The following is a 22,256-nucleotide window of genomic DNA, read 5'->3' as shown; positions in this document are numbered from 1 at the left end:
TCTTGACTTGTGACTCGACTTGGGACTTGAGTGCTTTTGACTTGGGACTTGACTCGGACTTGAGGACAAAGACTTGGGACTTGACTCCGACTTGCAAAACAATGACTTGGTCCCACCTCTGTAAAATGCCATTGGAAAACGGTTGTAGATGTGACGTATACAATAAGATCCATTAACATCTTCATTTTCCTCATCTGAGCTGGCATCTAACTCAACTAGATTGCTCTAATATTGCAAATAATATCTTTATGTACAGGTGGCGATTTACGCGGCAGAGGAGGCCAGTTTCAATGTTAAGTCAATGATACAGACGCAAACTGAGGTGATCTGAAATCGCGTGGCGCGATTTGAGGGTTTTTGTCCTGAACTTTCATCTTTTTCCTTTACCCGTTGGAGTCGCAGGGTTGCAGAGCTCATGTAACTACTTTGGGGTGAAGGTGGGATCACTCTGGACAGATCGCTGGTTTTTGTTCCCGCGGCGGAGCTCACTCAGTTGATATGCTGACAGAAACAAGCCGCTGTGGGGTGCAGAGGCTGCCAGCTCTGGCCACATCGAGACATGAAAAAAAGGAAAAAGGTCCCCTAATTTTATTTATTCCCTCTCGGGTTGATATGAGACAGTGAGCCTTCAAGCTCAGCCACAGACACACTGGAAGCGGCTGTCATACAGACACACCCCCCATACCAGGAAAATCTTTTAATGATAATCATATAAACCCAAACATGGGGACATGATTATCGATATTTTTGTAATCTGCGTTTTCCATACATTCTAAGTGAGATATCCTCAGACACCGCTCGTCTTAGTAATCATTCTAAATGCATTAGCTGGTAGCTCCTCCCACATACAGCCACGGTGTCAAGCTCAGGAACACAGTTTTTGACAAGCCATGAGCATTGACTCTGTCGCACGAATAGACGAAAAAGGGGCAGGACACGCGGATTTGTCGCGGAAATCGCGTTGGGTGTGAATGCATCTTTAGGTTGGGCCTCTGAGGGGCTGTAGCCAAGGGATGATGGGAAATGGGGGCAGACTTACTTTGCACCAATGTTGCTGCCCACAACTCAGAGGTGAATTTTTAATGAACTACTATTGCTCAACAGAAACTATGTTCCAGAAAACAACCCTTTTCTTCAAAAATGTTAGCCAAAAATGGTATAATCATAATCAAATGACCACTTTGAGCGCTTTGAAAATGGAACAAAAGGTCAGCATAATTTTATATCATAGCAAGAAGTGAAAGAGCACAAGTTCTCCGTAATTTAATCATAATGTATTTTTAGCTGCTGAAGATTTGATCTTAAATATGTGATGTTCAAAATATTATTATCTTATAGTTGGTAAGGTCTGCTTCTTTTCCTTTATCACAATCTCTTAAATATCTGTTAATATTTTATGATATCACAGTATCCAAACTGGTATTCCTCCAGGCCAGTAGTCATATCCTGAGTAGTTTATGGGTCCCACGAATTAATGGAGCATAGAAAACCAGTTGATGAGCGCATGTCACGTTAAAACTATTAGTAAGCTTCCATGGAAAATTCTCCACAGCAGAAAGAATTTGGACAGATGCACAGACAGACCATTTTACTAATTCAACTCAGCTTCACTTCAGTTCACAGCAGGTGCTCCAGCAGCATAAAGCTATAAAAGTTAAATGTGTTTTTTGCAGATCACTGCGTAGCATCATTGCAAACAAAACTGGGAGAGCAGAGTGTCGTATATTTAGCAGCTTTCGTAGTGTACATGTGTAGGCTGTAAAATAATAAACTTGCAACTAGAAACTCAAGTGTACTTATTTATAGTGATGCACCTTGCATTTTGCCATTTGACATTTATATTCGTTGCAAACAATGCAGATATGAAGTAAGAGCATCGACCATGAGTGAGTACGGTGAATGAACAGAGAGCAGCAAGTCTAATGAGATTGCAATAACTTTAGAGGCATATAGTAGTGTTTAAGAGATGCTGCTTACTAAAGTTTATCTTACAGGGGTGAAAGAATGAACAAATTAAGCATGCTCAAGTGTCATTTTTATATTTTTTGGCTTTAGGTCATGAACAGTAATATTTTATTAAGAGTCTGTTTAATATTTTTCAGTCATGAATTTGTTTTTTAATATATTTTCTTTCTCATTAAACCTAATAAACACCCTGGGATTGTTTGACCATTTGAGATACTGATGCTGAATGAGAAGACCTGACAAACAGTCTTCGTTCCAATTCTTCCAAAGATGTTCTATCGGATTGATGTCAGTCGTTTTTCCACACCAAACTCTCTCATGCATGTTTTAAGGATGTTGCCTGTTGCACTGATGCACAGTCGTGTTGAAACCAAGCCCCCATCGTCCCTGACACAAAGTCAACTAAAAGTATCAGTTGTTGCAGTTCATCAAATAACCACTGGGGGCAAGATGCAAAAGTCAAACTTGAAAAGAGTTTCAAAAAGAGGCTTCATGACCCCGAAAGGGCTTCAGCTGATTGATGCTCGATGTGTGCTATTCTTTGCTCAGTCCAGCCACTCATTTTCAGGAATGTCCAACATTCATTGAATGTTTTTAGTCCTATGTAAAGAAGAAATCCACATAGAATTATTAAAAGCTGTTTTTGTTGGAGCATTTTTTCCCTAATTCTTTGAAGGTATAATTTTTGCTCTATGGTTCTGGTTTGCTTGGGTTGTGTATTTGTATTGAGCACATTAGATTTAGAGTTCAGGTCATGTTAAATATTTGAACATTTTTGTTCATGTTCCCATCACTGCAGTAACCACAGCTGCTTCTAATCACCACAGCTGTCCTCAGTTAATTACTACTCTCATTAAATTCAAACTCTCAGTTGATCTTTGTCAGATATTCTGTCATGTTGCATTTAAATGGGTTAAATATTAACTTGATTTAGACTGTAATGTTATTTACACAATTTTTTTTTTTTTCATTTGGAAAGGAAAAAATATTCAGTAACTGAATAATTTGTCTCAAGGGACGCTACCTTCCAGATTAGTAGGAAAAATTAGTCCATAATGATAATTTGTGTCCTAAATGTAAAAATAATTAAGCTGATTTACAAATCTCAACATTTAAAGTTGTAAGTTTAGCTTTAAATTGACCAAAAATGAGTAAAAAAACAAGGAACACACTAACTGTGGAGAGAAAATAGACTCACCCCAATTTGTGCTTATGTAGTTCTTGATTTGTGCGTAGCATTGCATTTTTGTGTGCGTAATTCTTGATTTATAACACATAGATTTTGTATTGTACACACAAAGATTCATGTGTAAGTGATGCGTTTAAATGCTAGGTTGTCAGAGTTTTCCTATTGGCCGTTTGAACTTAGATTGTGAATAATGTCTGGTGAAAACTTGACATGTTCTTACTTTCTTAAACAGATACGCCCACTAATTAGTATTAAAAAAAAGTCTAAGGCCAAATCTAAATTCTTCCTCTACCCCACAGTCTTATCTCTACCCCTCCAATTGTAGGGATATTTTAAGGGGTAGTGGTGTCCGAAATGTTTTTTTTAAGGGATCTGGCGTTGCCTTCTCCCACTGCATAAGGGGAAGAGGGGTTCTGCCGTGAGGGAGCGAAAAGTCGATCGTGTCTACGCCCGGCTTCCTGGAACAAGCAGGTAGTTGAAGAGTTAAAAATCAAGAACCACACTCACACAGATCTTGTAAAAACAAAAGCCCGTTTATCTCAGGGGTGTCTGGTGAACTGAAAACCAGAGGCAGCAATAAATATTCAATTCAATTTACATAAACCATACAGAGGAATCTGCCGCCATCCGTTTCAAAATATGTCAAAAGTTGACCACTTACACTTTACAGTCTTTAACATAAAGCTTAAAACTTTAAAAATTGAAATATGTAGCTCATTGAGATGTATTTTTTTTAAGTTTGCTCCTCTTTATACCTTGCTAAATGCAACAAGAGCTTGGACTTGAAAGACTTGGCACTGATGTCAATAAACGTTCTTTTTCATATTTCCATTCATTACTTGGGCAGGTATTTTGTATTCTAAGGGAAGACTTTGTATTTCTTAGAAGCTCTTGAGTAGAAAAGTTGAACAAACAGGACAAAGAAGTGAATAGAGAAATATTTGCAATCATAAATTATTTACTTTTTTTCTTTAAAGTTAATGCAACCACTATTTTCCCCCTTGTGTTGCATGTCCTTGTTTCAAACCTTTTTTTTTTTTTTTTTTTACCAACGTATTATATCGTCAATCACTGACTTTCAAGGCTTTCTCTTTTATTTATTCTTGTTTACTTCTTTTTCTATCTTTCTCTAATAACACACCTTGAAGGAAATACTTACGGTTCACTTTAATCTTAGAATTTTAGAAAAATATTTTTAAATTATTTAAAAAAAAATAGGCCTTGAGATGTATCGGTTTTAATGGTGGTGGACTAGGATAAATCTTAGAACTCTTAGAGTATTGAATGATCCTTTCCTGAGACAATAGGAGTTGTCATTAGGAGATCAGACTGATGCATGAAACCTTTAGTGCTGCCCTGTTCTAATGAGAACAATGTAATATTTGAATCTCATTCCAGAAGTGCTGAGGATGTATTAAAGTGCAAAGTGAGGAGCATAACAGTCCTTTTGTTTCACTGTTTTTCACCCTTGAACATCATTATATTTCTTTTTCTACAATTCTGTAACTTATTTGAAGATGATGCTCAGGAAATATCTGAAGAGGAGCAGCAGTGAAGTGACTCTGCAGCTCATTTCATTCTCAGAGACTATAACAATAGCACAGAAGCTTAAATCCACTATTTGAGCAAATGCAGTTTTGGAGAATCGTCACTTTCAGTTGAAAAGTCAACGCATTTTCCCTCTCAACTAGTCATATATAGACCTGTGGTTCAGACCCCCTCCACGCCACTTTTTGACATTTTAGGTGTCCCCCAACTCACAATTTCTTTGACATGCTGGCTGTTTCCATTACATCAGGGGTCCCAACCCACGAATACAAAGCTCTCCCAAAACTTAAAAATATACTTTTTTTTTCTCCTTTTAAAATCTAAATATTCCCAAAATAATACTAAAAACACAATATACAAAAACATCTTTGCAACTCACCTCAGAAAACAGGCCCCTTAGAAATAAGTAACACAAAATCTTATCCCATTGGCAGATTTTCTTTAAATAAGCAGAAAAAAATTAATACATAAAACCAAGAATTTCATTTAAACAACCAAATTCTAGTCACTAAGACATGTTTTATCAAACCAAGATAATTTTGATATTGAAAAGGTTTCTTAATAAAATTGTTATTCTTGCAAGATAGAAAAAAAAAGTGTATTTTTTAACATTAAGACTCATCTTGTAATATCCTGCAGATGCATAACAGTTTTATGGCTATACTTTATAGCCATACCCAGTTTTTAGGGATTATATTAAGTTTACTATTTCCTTTCTCATGTTTTTCTTTTTCACTGTTCTTTAGAGTACCACTTCATTATTATGTGGTAGTTTATAATGTATGCAACCAGGAGATTTACCAACCATATGTCTTTTTACAAATTAAAACTATAGAGTGAATCAACAATGAGTTGTTCACAGCACTGCTGGGGCATCGATGTCTGCCAGTTGGTTAATTAGTGGCTCCACATTGCCTTGAAAGTCAATATGTCCTTGGCCGAGACCCCACATTCAGTGTGGGGGAACTTTTCGAAGTTTCTTTAGGTAAAGGGGCGTGCTCAGAGACAGCATGTGAGTGTGCTTTCTGTACAGATGGAGAATGCAATAATTAACCATTTGGCTCATGTTGGCGTCAGTGCTGACCTTAAGATTATAACTGCTGCTGCACAATTTGCATGCTGACAGCCGCTTGAAGAACTAATGTCTGAACTGTTTCTTTCTGGGAAATAAATTCCTAGAAGAGCAATACTCTTAGTCAATAATATTTAGTACAACATTATAACAGCTGTGTTACCATCTGACTTAAATATATACAAACTAAAAATAGGACTCAATTAAAGATGATTTTGTTTTTCCGTATTCCACTTTCATTCCGATGATGTTAGCACCAAAAGATGGATGATCGCTAAATCTAGAGCACACAAATGATGGCTTCTGAAAGGTGATCAACAGCAGTGCAGTCTCCAGCACATTTAGAGGTTGCTGCTGGTTATAAATGGGTTAATTGGATAATGACAAACACAGCAGGTGGCCAGACACTGAGTCTTGACAATCTCTTTAACTGCTCCGGGTTTACATACATGGTCACTCACTGTGTTTTGTTTAGCCTATATATATACATGTATTATTCATTCTTTCTCTGCCCACACTTAATCCTGTTTAGGGTCCTGGGGGCAGCTGGATTCAAGCTTTCAGCAGATGCCAAGCAAATAAATAATTAAAGGTTTTTTCTTAAAACAGTGGAAAACTGCAATATTCTTTCATAGTGTAGTAGTTATCCCTGGATTTTGGGTCATTCCTGGAGTGTTTTATATTTGCATGTTGCTACAAATAGAAACATATGGCAAATACCTCAAGTGGAATAACCCCCTAACTTGGTGTGCATCAATGGATTTGTTTCTTGTTGATTTTAGGATTTCAGCATTTTCAAATATGCATGTTTGTGTGTTTACAGTGTTGGCAATCAATTCTCCACTCAATGCATGCCCCTTGTGATGTCCAACATTTTCCAAGTCTCCAGATGTTTCTCCACTCTTGGTTTTACCATTACCGGTGTTCCACAGTCCCACTTTTTCTTCCTTCAACTGCGTGATCACATCCAGTTATAATGACTGCCAGGTCATCAATATATAATTAGAGTGTTGCTGAAAGGCGGGGATTAGTGCACAACACCTGCTCCTTGAGGATTAGAGAGCAAAACAGGAAGGAGGGATATTAACTGAGGTTGAGTTATATGCTTTGTACACAGCGCCGTGACAGCTCCAAACATATCGTCTGTGCCCCTTCAAAGCCCTTAAGTAAGACCATTTAACACAGTCTGCTTTCCAGGCACTCTGGCCTTTATTAGAGCTACGGTGGCCTAAAATTGCCCACCTCACTGCCTCCATTCTCTTAAAACAAACAAAAAAAATGTTTGTTTACTCTAGAGGTGTTACTCATAAATTAGTATTTGATGCGCACACAAAGAATGCAATAATAGCAAATTGTGGTAATAAACTGTGCTCAAAACCACTTCTGTTCCTATTGTTGATCACTTTGGGTTTATTCCCATTAGCTGAAGCAAAACAAGTACTTTGTTTTTTGTTTTTTTTTGTACACCATAATATTTTCGTCGTTTGGGTACTTAAAAATCAATGAAAGACACACTCTCTTAAATGAACATCTCATCTGGGTTATATTGCTTTATCTAATTTAATGTGTTTATCTTTCAACACAGAAAATCACAACAGGATAAGAAAATAGTCTATAATGAGACAGCTTCAATTTTTTATTTATTTATTTTTTTTTTTAGCAGATTTTTAGACTTGATGGTGATAGGAAGGAATAGTTGTTTTTAGGAGTGATGTTGGCCGGTGGAAACACTCTTTAGCTGGGTTTCTTTACCCAGAATTTCACATTAAATGAATGGTGTCATCACAGAATAATCTTTTCTTATATTTACATTTCTCCAGGGGGAGCTCAGTACAGCTGTACGTGAACAGACTGTGGAGAAAATAGATAATTGTCTTTTACAGTGTACTGTAGCACTGACCTGCTGGGAAAATGCGGTCTAATCTCTTTTATAATGTCAAAATTTCAATGAAAGTTAAAAAAAAAAGTTACTCGTTTCTAATCATACAATTTCCCAGACATCATGGCTGATGCAGAATTTTTTTTTTTTTTTTTTTTTTTAAGTTTTCAAACCAGATTCTAAGTAAGCATTTAACATAAAACTGCATTGTTAAGTTTATTTATGACTGCTGACTTTTATTTTCTGTATACCTCCAGCTTCAATATGTAGAGGATTCATTAGTTAATTTCCATCACATTATAATTAGATAGTGGATTAGTTTAATCCTCTTATTAGGCCGAGCAGACACTAAAATAATTGGTCATTCATATTTCAAGTCCCAGACTCATTTTCATGCAACAGAGAGGGCAGAGTACACGCTGTTCGACAGCGGAAAGGTTGCTGCTGAGATTAAAGCTCCTGATCAGTTAATAAACCTGTAACCACACTGTTCCTGTTTGCTGGATTAAATAGATCAAAGTTAGTCTGAAAAGCCTTAAAATTTAGTTTTGTTTTTGGTCATTTTGATTGATTATTGTACCCCAATTTATGATGACCAGCTGTTCTACAAAAACATCAGTCACTTTTCTAACGAGATCTTCACTGAGATGTGAAGTACAGGTTAAAATGTACATTTTATTTATTTCACTCTAAAAATGTATCAGAATTTAAAAGAAAAATTGACACTTTAAATTAAAATTGAAGGACCTTTGCCATGCAGAATCTACTTTCTGAGCTGTTTAGTGTATTCTATTGTCCATTCCTCACTATACATAACTCCAAAGTGGTATTTTTAAAGAATTAAAAGGAACAAGAAAGTATAAGAAGAAATGTTTAAATTTCAATTTCATGGGTTTGTCTTCAATTCAACATGGAACAAAAACTGCTTCTTTTTTTTTGGCAGCTATTCTTTACAGTTTGGGAACATGTCATAAGCTCAGAGCAGATGGTAGAAAAGGTAGAAACGTAAAAAAGATGGCTGGCTCAGTGTTGAGGATCAGTGTAACCTCTTGATGCTATTTTCTGAAGTACACAACATAATAGACAACCCACCCCGGGCACAGTGTTTTTCAAGCAGCAAAGTTACTTCAGTCTGAGCTTCTTTTGCAGGTTTTTACATGAAAAAAACATTCACTTTAGCACTGCACTATTTTCACTTGCCTTGTGGGGTTAATACGAATATATATCTATGTTTATTGAAACATAATTTAGTTGTATTGACACCCATGAAGCAACAAGAGTGGATTCACATTCACAATAACTTTAAAGACAATTTTTAGGATAAATATTACGGTAGTTTTATAGGGGTGTAGGGACACAATACACGCAATATATCGCGATATTTTGTTTGGCAATACTTGTATCGATTTAAAATGCTGACAAGACAATATTTAATTATTTATGAGTGTCCTTCATCGTCTTACTTTTGTTTGCCACCTAAACCGCTAGTTGCCAGCACAGCGCACTGAGCCTCTTTGAGCAGCTCTACACCACGACCAAAACAACAAAATAGAAATGTCAAATTAAGGGTCATATGTAAATTACATTGATCAGATCTTTTGCCAAAACTCCAATTCGCTGGGATGTGGCGACTCTGCTAAATTGAGAACTTCATACAGTTTCTCAGAAAACTCAAGAATGTTAAAAAACTGCCAAAAATAATATATTTCGGAATTAAATAAGAATGTTTTACTTCTATAAATCTCTGCTTTAGCCTCTTTTACTGGTGTTGGATGAGTCATTTGTCAATCACAGACTTGTTGGTTTGATTCCTGCCCTCCATATACCCCCAGTGTCCTCAGTAAAGATGTCGATTCCCTCTTTGCCCCTGACATCTTTACCAGTGTTTGTGTGAATTTATAGAAGGTAATAAACACTCCAGGAAACATGAGGTTCTGTGAGGATATAGGTACTTGTAGCAAAGCTCAAGTGCTCTTAAGCCATCTTTCATTGTTTTCCATTATTCATACTTGTTTGTTTAGTTACAAATGAAGGAGAATAATTTGTTAAGAGTTTATGAGTGGGTGCAGTACTCTTTGTAGTTAGGGCAGTAAATCAAATTTAATGTGTGATGCAATGGAGTTATAAAACAACTCATTAAGATCATGTTTTCACACTTTTTTTAAACATTAAGAATTCAGAAAAGATGGTTTTGAGTGTTAATGATTAATCAATATTCATGCATTTTTAGTAGAATACAAATATCCAACCAAACTAGTTTTTACACACAATTGGCAGTGAATTTTATTTTTGACAGAATTGGTTCATTTTAAGAAAGTGGAACCATTTTTACACATTTATTAGTGACAGAAAACAAACATTTACACTTTGTCTATTATCTTTTTTATTATTTTTGTGGCTGTATTTTTTTCATTGGTGTTCAGTCATTTTTGATGTCATGATTTTAATGAAGATATTTTTTTTGACTGGGTGAGGTTGTTGATGGACATATGGTCTACTTTCTTCTTTTCAGTTCATACGTTCACACAGGTAATTCTTTTTTATTATTTTTATTTCGTTGTCTGAAACTGATCTTTCAGACATTCCTATGCTAACCCTGAAACCCTGTCAGAAGAAGTCATCAATATTTATCTGCATCCATCATTTTTGGTTGCCGGCATTATTGATATTTGTTGATAAAAGTAAACCCTCTGTGTTGTCCCTGTGGGATCTGTCCACTGTGAAGCCCAGATCAGAGGCACTTCTGAGCATGACAGGAGTGGAAACAATTTTTAGGCCAGGAGATTCATGCCCAACACCAAGCTGCTTCTTTTGGATGCAGAGAAAACTGGATACATGGAAAAGTAGTTTAGATTCTTTTAGCCTAGTTTTTAACAACTTCATGTGGCATAAAAGGAATGAAGAGAAAGTATTTAAATAGATATTTTCATTTTTTGTTGTGGCTTCTTTTAAGGTTCAATGATTCAGTCTGCTTTTATAAAACTTTATTTAAAAATCGCCATTTCCAGCAACAAAAAATACTTTTTTTTTTTTTTTTTGCTCATTATGCATAAAGTATTTTCCTGATCATAAATAACATGCCCTCACTTGACCATCTCGGGGGCTTGTGGAGGAGTGTTCACCCTGAGATTGAAAGGTTGCGACTTCAAATCCAGGCCGAGTTATAAAGACTCTAAAACGTCTCCCTGCTTGACACTTTTTCATTTAGAGGGGTTAAATCACCAATGGATCCTGAGCGCAGCTGCGTCTAGAGCTCACCCCTCCCCCAGAACTTGGGTCAAACGTGGAAAACAAATTTCACACACTGAGGTTCATGAAAACCAGTGGGATTGTAACTTACTTTCTGTAGTCTACAGTTGCAAATCCCATTTTGGAGGCACAAATTATCGCAAAAAATCTGAATATTTATGTTTCATCAAATAAATAAATATACAGGCTAAGCGGGATGTCCTGGAGCTCTTTTTCTCTAATGATCTCCTAAGAAGACAGAGATGTTCCCAGGTCATCTTAGAGATCTAGGGTCTGCCATCGGCCTCCTCCTGGTTGACTGAAGAGGCTTATCACGAATGGTCGCCTCAAGTATTCTTGGCTGTTGCATTCTGATGTAGTAAAGCAGCTGTCCTGACCACTTCAACTGACACAGAGTTCACAGAAGGACAATGTTCAGTGCCTGTATCCATGGTTTTATCTGTTCATTCACGATCAAAAGCTCAGGGCCAATGTGAAGGTGGGTAACTGAGTTTAGTGGAAATGTGAGCGTTTTACTTCCTGGTTTTGCTGCCTCTACCATAATGGGGACAGATTATGCCCTCCTTTAGTGCCTTACCACTGTACCGTTTAACCCTTTTACACTGGAGCCTCAGTGTTTACATTCTTACGACTACTGTAATTCTTCTACCGTTGAGGCTTTTAACAGAGTTCTAGTGGATTATAAAGCAGAGAAAAACAGCCTTCCAGTAATGTGTAACACATTAATATAAGAAAGTGCGTACAGGATTTACTTAAATCTGGAGATTCTGTCATAGAGAAAAGTGGTTTATCACAGTTGTCCCAAACTTTTTTCAGGCCACGGACCGGTTTAAATTAGACAATATTTTCACGGACCAGTTACAACGGGGGAAGAAGTTGGTCTCTGAAAAACAAATTATTAAAATAATTTGCTACTACAAGAAATTTTGTTTGAAAAAAAAGTATAAAAAAAGAGTGGATTTTTTTTTTTACACAGATTATGAAGATTTAATAAAACAAAGTTGTTGATTTGCAGAAGTCATAGAACGCCATTTTAACAATCAGTGTCTGATTATCTTTCAGGGCTAAAAGATTGATCATATTTTGTCTTTACATAAATCCTCATTTATTGGGTATTTTTTTTAACAAAAAGGAACATTTAATGTGCTAAAGTTTCTGAACAGATGCCTACCCAAATCACCCTTGCTGTAGGAAACTTTTCAAATTTCATTTTTACAAATTAAAACAAATCAGCATTTTTATTTGATTGAATCTTCATTCTCCATAAAATGTTTACGGCTGATTTAAACTTTGTGATGAAACTTTTCCCTTCAAAATGGATGCTAACAACCAGACGCCAACTTTAGCTACTTATCTAAAGTTGGCTTTACCTAACGTTAAAGATGTGATGGATAAATACATGTACATACTGTTTTCTAAATAAAATATAAACATGAATCCACCATATCTCCAACTTTATTACCTGTGTGTGTGAAACAGTCGAGAGTCTGTTGCCACGTATCAGACAGAGCTACTTCTGTTTCATTAGACAACTGTCTCAATAGTTCCATATGTCGAGAAAAACTCCATGTTTCATCTGTAAACAGCAGCTTTATTGTACTTTAATGTCAAAGCTCTTCTTTAGTTTCCTTACTGGCTCTTTTCTCTCTGAATAAACTTTCCAAATATGTTTCATTGTTTGCTTTTTAGCTTTTACTAACTTAACAATCCAGGCCGCTTTAAAGGGCCCTACCATGAAAATTCTACTTTTTTATTTTTTAAGTGCACTACACTGTTCATTATTCACTATAAAGAACCCAGAGGCGGTATTTTTGATCCGTTCATGCATTTGAGAGTAATCCACTAAAAAAACTGCGCTATCTGCAGCAGCCCCTCCCATACCCACAAAAACGAGCGGGTGGAAACGTGCTGACGTAAGCACGATACCAATCGCTCCCTCCAGGAAGAGTCTGGTCTGACAGCTCCACCTCTAGTCTATCACCAACACCCAGTTTCTTCACAGAGCTAGCATGGATCAGCAGAAAACTTTCATTTTAGATGCAGAATACAGTATTTATTCCAATTGTGTCCCATCTTCAAAAAATTCCAGCTCAAACAGGTACCGCCGGTCCACGGCCCATGGTTTGGAGGCCACTGGTTTATCACTTTAGTAACCTGATATGACAAGCCATTTTTCTATGGATTAGATTAAGCTGATTCATGTTGATTTTGTGAATGGTCTAGGAATTCCAGTTTGTCAATCAGGGTGTGTAATTTAGGTCTCGCCGGCAACTTCTCCGGTAATAAAGGGTTTAACTTCCTCAGCATCTCCAATTTTGAAAATTAGTGTCCTATCCCCTAGAGTTCACAGGGTGTGGTTTCATATCAAAGAATATCTTCAAATTACTTCTTCCAGATCCTTAACAGATCCCTTGTTGATGTCATAAACTCCCCACCTATACTGAGTAATGCTGGTAGAGCTCTGCTATTCCCATCTGAGATGTCTCTACAGTCGGCCAAAACCATTATTGAGCCAATCAAAAAGCCACTCCAACTACAGCTTTTGTTCCCTAGTGGACATTTGGATAATTTCTCAGTCTGGACCTGTTCCCTGACCTAGAAAACTTTTGTCCAAGCTGGAGGAGGAAGCACCTCCTCTATCAGAAAAGTGTCCCAACACCAAATTTTGGTTATTGAGCAACAGAACAGAGCGCCGATGTGGATCAGGCAATGGTTAAATCCAGGAATCTTAAGTGAAGTGTTTATTAAATGAATCTGTTGTATTCCTATTTGCCAATGGTTTGCATCAAAGTTGTAGATAAAGTTATAGATATGTAGAATAAATGTATTTTTCTCATGTGTTCGTGTGTGTTCCTGGGTGAAGTAGGTGAAACAGCCACATGGGGCCTAACTAACAACAGCTATTAATATTACAATAATGTGAAAAAGGATACAACCTGTTAAATTGGTTGTCTATTTTACCTGTTTACTCCATGAACAGTTTAGGACCCCACTTGAGTGTTCTTGCTCAAGGTTTAATTGCATTGCTTATTTCTGCCAACATCAGTTAGCCTAAACAATTCTATTGATAAAAGCTGCTGGGAATTCCTCTTTGGTGATGTGATAAAAGTTATATGAAAATAATATTTCAAGAGAGTGCTCTCAAGCATCTTGAATTTTGGCTTTTTTTTTGTGTAACTTCAGTCATTTAAGTGAAACATTTTCGTCACGATAAAGTAATAGTGGCATTTAAAATTTTCCTGACACAAATGTCTGCTTTACTGTAAAGTAGTTCATCCAAAAGAGGGGAAAAAAAATCCAGCTGAAGCTTACTCTGAACATTTTAGTAATAACACAGGGGATGAATCTGAATGTTTTAAAGTCTTTGGTGAATGCAGTTAGAGCAAAATGTTATTTGAGGATCTTTACTCCTAAAAATAATTTGCAGACCAAGTCGTTTTGTTAAATGGTACAGACAGGTTTAGTGTGACGAAGATGGAGAAGCCGTGGTTGGGTAAGTGGGAGTATTTCTTGTCAAAGTGGAAAAGCTGCGGTTCAATTAACTTGAGGACGCATGGAGCTTCCTGTGCTTCTCTTGTAATATTTGCAGCTTGGTAATTTAAAACCTGAGACTTTCAAGAAGATGTAGTTCACCTTTCAAGCTACTCAGGCAGATGTATTTATAAAAAAGCGTGTTTAGATTAATGTGCTGGCAGCGTGCGGCTCTTTGGACTTTAAAATTAAATTCTTTCAAGAATCATTTTTCAGATACATTTTAGCCCAGCTCAGGCAGATAATTATCAGTTCTTTTGATCACAACACGCATGCATCAAAGCTGGACCACTGCAAACAAGAAGCGCTGTCATTAATAAAAAGGCTGAAAATGCCCAGTGGATATTAGATTTACAATGTGAAAGCTTTTATCACACCTCCATCTGTGCTGCTTCTAGAGGATCTGAGGGTGCAAGTTACTAATGAGTGGATGACTTTAGCTGCTTTATGGAATTATTAAGTACAAGCTGTTGTGGGAATGCACTCAATGGACACATTAAAACATCGCAACCATCATTTACCAACTTACAGCTGATGTCATAATGAATTCGGCAGGGATTTCAATGTGATCCAAGTTTTCTGCCTCAAAATGAATTTAAAGCTTGTCCACACCAGATGTACATTGTACAAATGACGTGCGGTGAGGTTCATGGCTGATAAGGCACTGACGTCATCAGTCAGATTTATAAACATATGAACCCTACAGAGTAGCTGATTCACCATTTGAATAACCTTTTGGTAGAAGTCTTCCTTTTCTTTCTTTAGTTTAAAAAAAAATCTCAGTGGAGATCACTACCAGTGACATGTCCCCACAAATTCCTGAGTTTAGACTCCCATTTATAAAATGATGCTCAACAATATTAAAGAATAAGTGGATGGCTTACTGCTACCACTAACTCTGTTATTCTTTAGCCACAGTGTTGCATTCTCTGGGCTCACCAGCGCCCTCTGCCTTGAGGCATGAGTACTGCATGCATCACCTATTTTAATTCTGAAGCGCATTTTTAGCAGATAAAAAGACTAAATGTGTCATAAACTGGCACCAATGTAATCAGACAGCTGCTGAGAAACAGAAAAGTTAAGTAATTGAAAGGAAAGCATCTTTTATGATGATAGATCAAAGCAGTACAGCACATGCGTCAACTGCAGCTCCAGTCAGAGTGTGCGGCACAGGGGAGGCACGGGCTTCCGCTGCCTCACCTGCAGATTTATCATATATTTGATCAGGAAACTCGTAAATTAGCTACTTTTTTTAACCAAAGAAATGTTAAAAACCCCCACAAAAAGGTAATCACAGGATGCACATGTCTAAAAAGTAATATTTTATTTTTTTAAATAAAAATAATTAATTTATTCAGTGAGTTTTACTTTTTATCATCATATAGGATCACAATATCATGACCCTCCCTAGAATAAAAAGCTTTCTTACTAGCTATTTTTCTTAATTGCCAACAGTGGGATTTAAAGTAGAATAGATCAAAACTGTAAAATTTATATAAGTAGTTACAAAAATTAAACTTCTGAATAGTTTGAGATTTTTAGAGATGCATCAATTATCAAAGATATCAAAATAATCTGAAAATGCAGTTGTTTGTCTTTTTTTTTTTTTTTTAAGATGATCTTAGCTGTATGTGTGAAGTTGTTTGTCTCTGTGGAGAACTCTTAGAAAAACTAATTTTCTCCTCGCCGTAACCTGCCTTCTGTTCTGTGATGGTTTAGGATGGGCTCCAGCAGACTTGCTTGTGTGGCTGATGCATAAGCAGAATTCTCACCTCATATACCTGACTGCAAAATAGACTGGTTGGTTGAAGAGTGGAACACAGATGGCACACAGAAACCCAATATTGTCAGACCCACGTAGGATATTTTTTTTTGTGCATCACAGGAATATGAGGTTAACCCTTTAACACCTCAGGCGTCACCGGTGACGCTTAAACACAAAACCTTAACGCACTGTAACTTTTAAACACCTAACATGATAATTCCAGTAGATTCAGAAGGAGAAAAGCGACTCATAAACGATCAAAATTCAAGTGATTCTAGTTGATTCAGAACATTGTTTGACTTGTTGCTTTCAGCTAAAGAAGCATGACAGTTTTCATCACAAATGAACTGCAGAAGTATTGTTTGCCTCTGCTACGTTTGTAGTCAGCGTCATTTTTTTCTCAACTTGATCTTTTTGTTGTTGGCTTTTAACCACAGGTAACTTTAAATAATGGAGCTCACCTCTTGCGTAAGTGATAGATTCTTGGAAAGACATCAGTAGTTGCTGGATCATGTTGCAGAGACCAGCTGCTTTATTCATTTATAAAGTGGAGAGATAAGCAATCAACCCTTTTGGAGCATCTGTAGGAAAGGTTTCCAAAAAAGAAAAAAAAAATGAAAACTGTTGTGAATGACTAAGTCATGGCATTATATACTAATTGTTTGAGCTCAGCCTTTAGTTTGTTAAAGCTCTGGGATTTGTGCTAATTAACTTCTTTTTTTCTTTTTAGTAATAGTATCCAAACATTTTCACAACTTTATACTATCACAATTAGGGGTGTAATGATTCAATTCATATCATAATTGGTGGTTGCTAATACGATTCATAGTTGATATTGGTTCACTTTGATCGATCCGATTCAGTGACCTAAAATCAGTTCAGGACATTTTTAACTGAATATTCAACTAGTGCGACTTAGAGTTAAATGTTGATTGGTAGTATTTTTTGTATAAAAATAAACCTACCGTGCCTCAATCTAAATCTAATTTTCAATTGATATCATTTTTAAACGATTTTATAATAGTATCTTTTGATTCGATGAACAATTTGCCAGAACAGTTTGATCTAGTCGGAAAATCGATTGTTACACCCCTTATCATATTATTGGTTTGAACAATTAAAAATGTCAAATGTTTTCCACTTACTTTTACTTTAACTGTATTCTAAAACAATTATTGACTGTCTGTTGTGCATGGGTGCCCAAAGTGGGACCCATGGGTCAATTTTGGCCCACCAAAAGACATCTTTTGGCCCGCCAAGTCGCTGCACAAGCTGTGGAGTGTTGGGTCTTAACCAATTATTTCCCATTGTTTCTCGGTGGTGTTCCAAAACCTTATGGTTGTAATATACTTGCGACCTATGGATAGGGCTGTTTGCGCTTTCCTTGCCTTCGGATGTGGGTGAAACAATTAACAAGTGAGTCATTTCTGATGCTTTTAGCGGCCTTTTGAGATGGTCAAGATGGAGCGACAACGGCCGTGTCAAATGGACAAAGTCAAAAGAGCAGCTCCACGTCTCTTATTAGGATCCCAGTTTGCTGTTTTCATTGGAAGAAAGTTTGATTTAGTTTGCTCTTGTTTTTCCAATTAAAAATGGCCAGTGAGGCTTTGCCGGTTTCAAAGACAAATGTTACTTACTTTTAGTTCTTACTAATGTGAGTTAATGGAGTCAAAATAAATAAATTAAACCATATTCTGTATTTTCTTCTTTTATTTCATGACATTCAAAGAAATATTGTATTTGGCTTCTGGACTGGGATCCCATGTAGATTTTGGCCCTTTGAGCGAAAACATTTGGGCACCCCTGGTGTTGTTGATCATTTAGTGAATACATCGTAAAAATAAAGCTTTTTACTGTTTACTGTCTTTTAATTTTACTCTTCACTAAGCAAAAACATCACAGTCACCAAGCTAATGATAAGGTGAAACCGTTGATACGTATGTACTCCATTGAAATCTAAGATGTCTGTCAGAAATTAAATGAGATTATTTTTTTCTGTATTCTTTGTGTTTTTACTGAAGGTGTCTAACAGATATTCAGATTATTATTATTATTTTCTTTTACTTTTCTTTAGCAGTACAAAGAAAAACTCCTTGTTTTTAACAAAAAAAGAAACAGTCCAAACTGAAGCAATCTCTGTCTTTACAGGAACAGTATTGGTGGAAAACATGCAGATCTACGGCAATGCCCAGGATCCCGGCAGAACCATCTCACTGACGCTGCTCGACAACTATGATTACTGGGTAATATTAGAACCAGCAAGGCAGAGACTCTACCTCAACAGCACCGGGCGCAGGTTGGATAGAGATGTGAGTACAAAAGCAAGGTTTCCTGTTGGCCGTTAATTAGAGAAGGCTTTACGGATTATTCATTTTTCTGTTTGAGTGACAAGGCTGTCTTTGAATGAGCCGTCTTTAGGTACTTAGCTCGATAGGGTATAATTTTACACCGTATAATTCAGTTCTTTTATTTATTTTTTTTAACAAGTTCAATTTATTATTTCTATTACAGTGGATCCTTTTATTCTAGTGTTTGCTCTTTATTTATTATGGAGTAGATTTAAACTGGTTTTTAAAATGTTATAAATTTACCATGGTCCACAAAAACTATTGAAAAATGAACATCAAGTATTTAATAGATGTATGGTAAAACTTTGAAGCCAAAATAGTCTCACCTGATTTGTGTAATTCTTGATTTGCAACTTTGTGTGTCCGTAATTCCTGATTTTTAAGTTGTGTTAGCATGCTTGTGTGTAACTTTGAGTTCACACATACTTAATTCTTGATTTGTAACTCATATAATACATTTTGCGTGTAGCTGTGTGTACTTGCAATTGTATTTTCACATGTACAAAATTACAAAATACAATTTACACATGCACAACTTAAAATTACTGCAGTTTAAAACTAATTCCACATACAAATCTTTAAAAAGTACTCACTGATCGTTTGATACACACACACAAAACCATATTTACACACAAATTAAACATGAGATTCTTTACACGTCTCCAATTTTCATGTTTTTTAAAAACTTAGTTACACACAAACATTTAGACACAAGTTACAAATAAAGAATTCTGCACACATGAATCAGGTGAGACTATTTTGGCTCCATATAAACTCTATTACATTGAATCTGTGACCTCACTGCTGTCTAGGAATGCAATAGTTTGCAAAGGCACATGTAATAAAGTGGCCAATGAATGACATTTGCATTATTATACATTTGTTTTAACTACAGATTGATTCAGTAAAGTCATAGAAAGCAGCAGAGTCAGTTGTGATTGAGAATTACCGAGGATAACATGGTGAAGCCTCAGAAATCCAGATGCATCCTTGCATAATGTGATCATTTCCCCTCCCCGGGATATCCAGGAATCCAGCCGGGTTTACAGATCAGAATAAGTGGTGGAATATTTAGTTAGAGATGTAAAGTGAAGAGGGGTTAACTCATCAGAGACCATTTAATACATGCAGTTAAATTAAATTTAAAGCTAAGAGCTGTGAGGTGGATGTTGAGCAGGATGCAGATGTCCAGAGAAATGCATTAGAAGGAAAAACTTGCTGTGGCAATAGTGGAGAGTGGAAATAGTGGAATAACAAGCTACTGTAAGTGTATGGCCTGTTAAGTTCTGTTGCTAAATTTAGATGATTTCTGACAAGGATTGCTTACAGTACAAGTTATGGCTGAGTGGGTACTTGAGTAGAGCATGACATTGTTCCTCATACAGAAAGTTTTAAAAAGTTTATTGAAACGGGTTTTTAAAAGTGTTTTTTTTCCTCTTATCTGGATGGTGAAGTGAGAAGTGGCACTTGTGAGATTTAGAATGCAGGTGCCATATTATCAGCTTAAAACTGCACAATAACTTCTGCTTCACGAGGTCTGTCTTCACTGTCTTCCAGCCCCCCAACTCCATCACCTCGATTGTTGTCCAGATCCAGTGCAACAATGAGATAGTTGGCACAGTCATTTACCACGAGGTCCGGATTGTTGTGAGAGATAAGAATGACAATGCCCCTCGCTTTCAGCAGCCGCACTACTACGTCTCTGTAAATGAGGTAAGACGGCCGCTCGCCCCGCTTATCCATTAGGATTTGTGACTCAACGTAATCTCAGAGGGGCCCCAACATCTACAAATGTTGTTCCTTCACATTAGGCTGGGCGATTTGGAACTTTTTATATCCCGATAAAGGTTTTTCCATATTGTGCGATAATGATATATATTACAATATAAACTAGGTAAATAAATTTGTCAAATTTGAATGGTCTTCAGCTCAAAAAAGAAATGTGTAATCATCAGCAGGTTTAGATTTAAATATTTATTTACTATCATACTTTCAACATAACAGATGCACTGAAAATCATGCAACTAGTTTTTTTAAATAACTAAGAAAAGGTACACACACATATATATATATATATCCACTAAACTGAAAATTAATACAAAAGCTTTCAAGTAACAAAGGAGAACTTAAATAACTGGTCCGTACACATCAAGGCTTTACACGGAGCAGCTTGTTGGCCTTCGCATTATGCTAATGCTACATCGTGGTCACCAAATCAACTCTTTTATTAAACGTTTGGTTGCTGCTATAAGTCCAGCGAGTTTGTCTTCCAGTTCTGACTGGCTCACCAAATGTTCTGTTGCAACTACACATTAAACAGAGAAGATTAGCGAAAGTGACCGCGAGGGTATGGTGGCTCGTGAGCGTTTGTTTACCTGGCACGCAGACGAATGAAGTGGAGTGGAGAAGTGGAGAGGTCCGAAAGAAATGACCAAATTGAGAGATAATAAATACAATTAGGCACAAACATTTACTTGCCATGTTACAAAGTAACTTTAACTTTTACTCGTCAAATAGGAGAAGTTCTCACTACTGGCAAGTGTCAATTTCGGACTCTTCAAAATAAAAGTCTATCGCGTTAGATTCATTCCTCTTCCAAGAAAAAGTTTTTTTTCTGATATCTATCGTTATTGTTCAAATAAGTTAAAATCCTGTCTTATATGAGTTTAGTGTAAATGTCTGTTACAGCAGTTCTTTGCTGCATTCTCTGCCCAACTGGAAGCTAGATAATTTACTGAATTTTCAGGCTTTCCGGTCGTATGTGTCTGATATTAAACATTAAATCCCTGTTGGGTTCTTTGGTCTTTTTTGTTCACGGTTTGTGGGTATTGTGTGTTGAAAATGTCTGTCACAGAGCGTTAACATAACCATATGCAACTGTCCCTACAGTATTGTGATTCATTCTGCAATGCTGTCAACTCCCCAGCACAGTATCTCCTGCCTGCTGTCTGCTCCTGTGGACTTTGCTGAGGGCTCTAGGGAGCAGCAGCGGTTCTCAACTCACTTTTTGATACTGTGTCAGGATTGCATGGAAGCTTCCAGACTGCTGCTGGTGGCTACGTTTTTTTTTTTGTTTTCCCCTTTTAGTTTTATTGTATATTAATGGGGTAGAGTGGCATATGAATTGACTCTCTGCTGTTGGCTGATGTGCTCAGAGGGGGAAGCCTAAACTGTTGACACGTCCTCTTTTTTTTTTTTTTCTCCTACTTTTATGTCTTCCTGCAGCTCACACCAGTTGGAACGACTATTTTCACCGGCTTCTCAGGAAATAACGGTGCCACGGACATTGACGATGGGCCAAACGGACAGATAGAATACAGCATCCTATACAATCCAGCAAATCCGGTACACTGACCAAACACTGCATAAAAAAAAAAATAACAATTTTAGAAGCTTCTCAAGCAATTACTCATTTATGTTCTTTTTTTCTCTCTCACTCTCATTTCCTCAATTTAAGGAATCTAACGGGACAGTGAGAATTGGAAACACTCTTTCAGGAACCATCCTTCTGGCAAGCAGACTTAACTATCAGGAGATGACTCGCTATCTGGTTTTGATCCAAGCCAGTGTAGGTGATATAACCTTCAGTTGCACCCATTTGGACATTGGATTTTAAATAATAAAATGTTCTAAATGGGTCTTGATGTTTTTTTTTCCTATTAGATTTTTCTATTATCCACTCCTGCATTAACCAAATTCAGTAAATTGCT

At 36.7% G+C, this 22,256-nt stretch overlaps 1 protein-coding gene across 2 annotated transcripts in view; it reads left to right on the top strand.

The window, feature by feature from the left end:
- The window catches only part of pcdh15a (protocadherin-related 15a), a 249,589-nt gene that overhangs the window by 112,127 nt on the left and 115,206 nt on the right, over positions 1-22,256 (top strand). For both annotated transcript variants that reach the window (XM_024296795.2, XM_036215572.1), the window contains 4 exons: positions 18,347-18,507; positions 20,104-20,259; positions 21,772-21,891; positions 22,004-22,114. In XM_024296795.2, the coding sequence (XP_024152563.1) occupies positions 18,347-18,507; positions 20,104-20,259; positions 21,772-21,891; positions 22,004-22,114 (548 nt within the window). The remainder of the gene's footprint in view (positions 1-18,346; positions 18,508-20,103; positions 20,260-21,771; positions 21,892-22,003; positions 22,115-22,256) is intronic.

This window comes from Oryzias melastigma, linkage group LG15 (genome assembly GCF_002922805.2).
Source record: "Oryzias melastigma strain HK-1 linkage group LG15, ASM292280v2, whole genome shotgun sequence".
NCBI lineage: Eukaryota > Metazoa > Chordata > Actinopteri > Beloniformes > Adrianichthyidae > Oryzias > Oryzias melastigma.
This window is presented reverse-complemented; position numbering and strand designations above follow the sequence as displayed.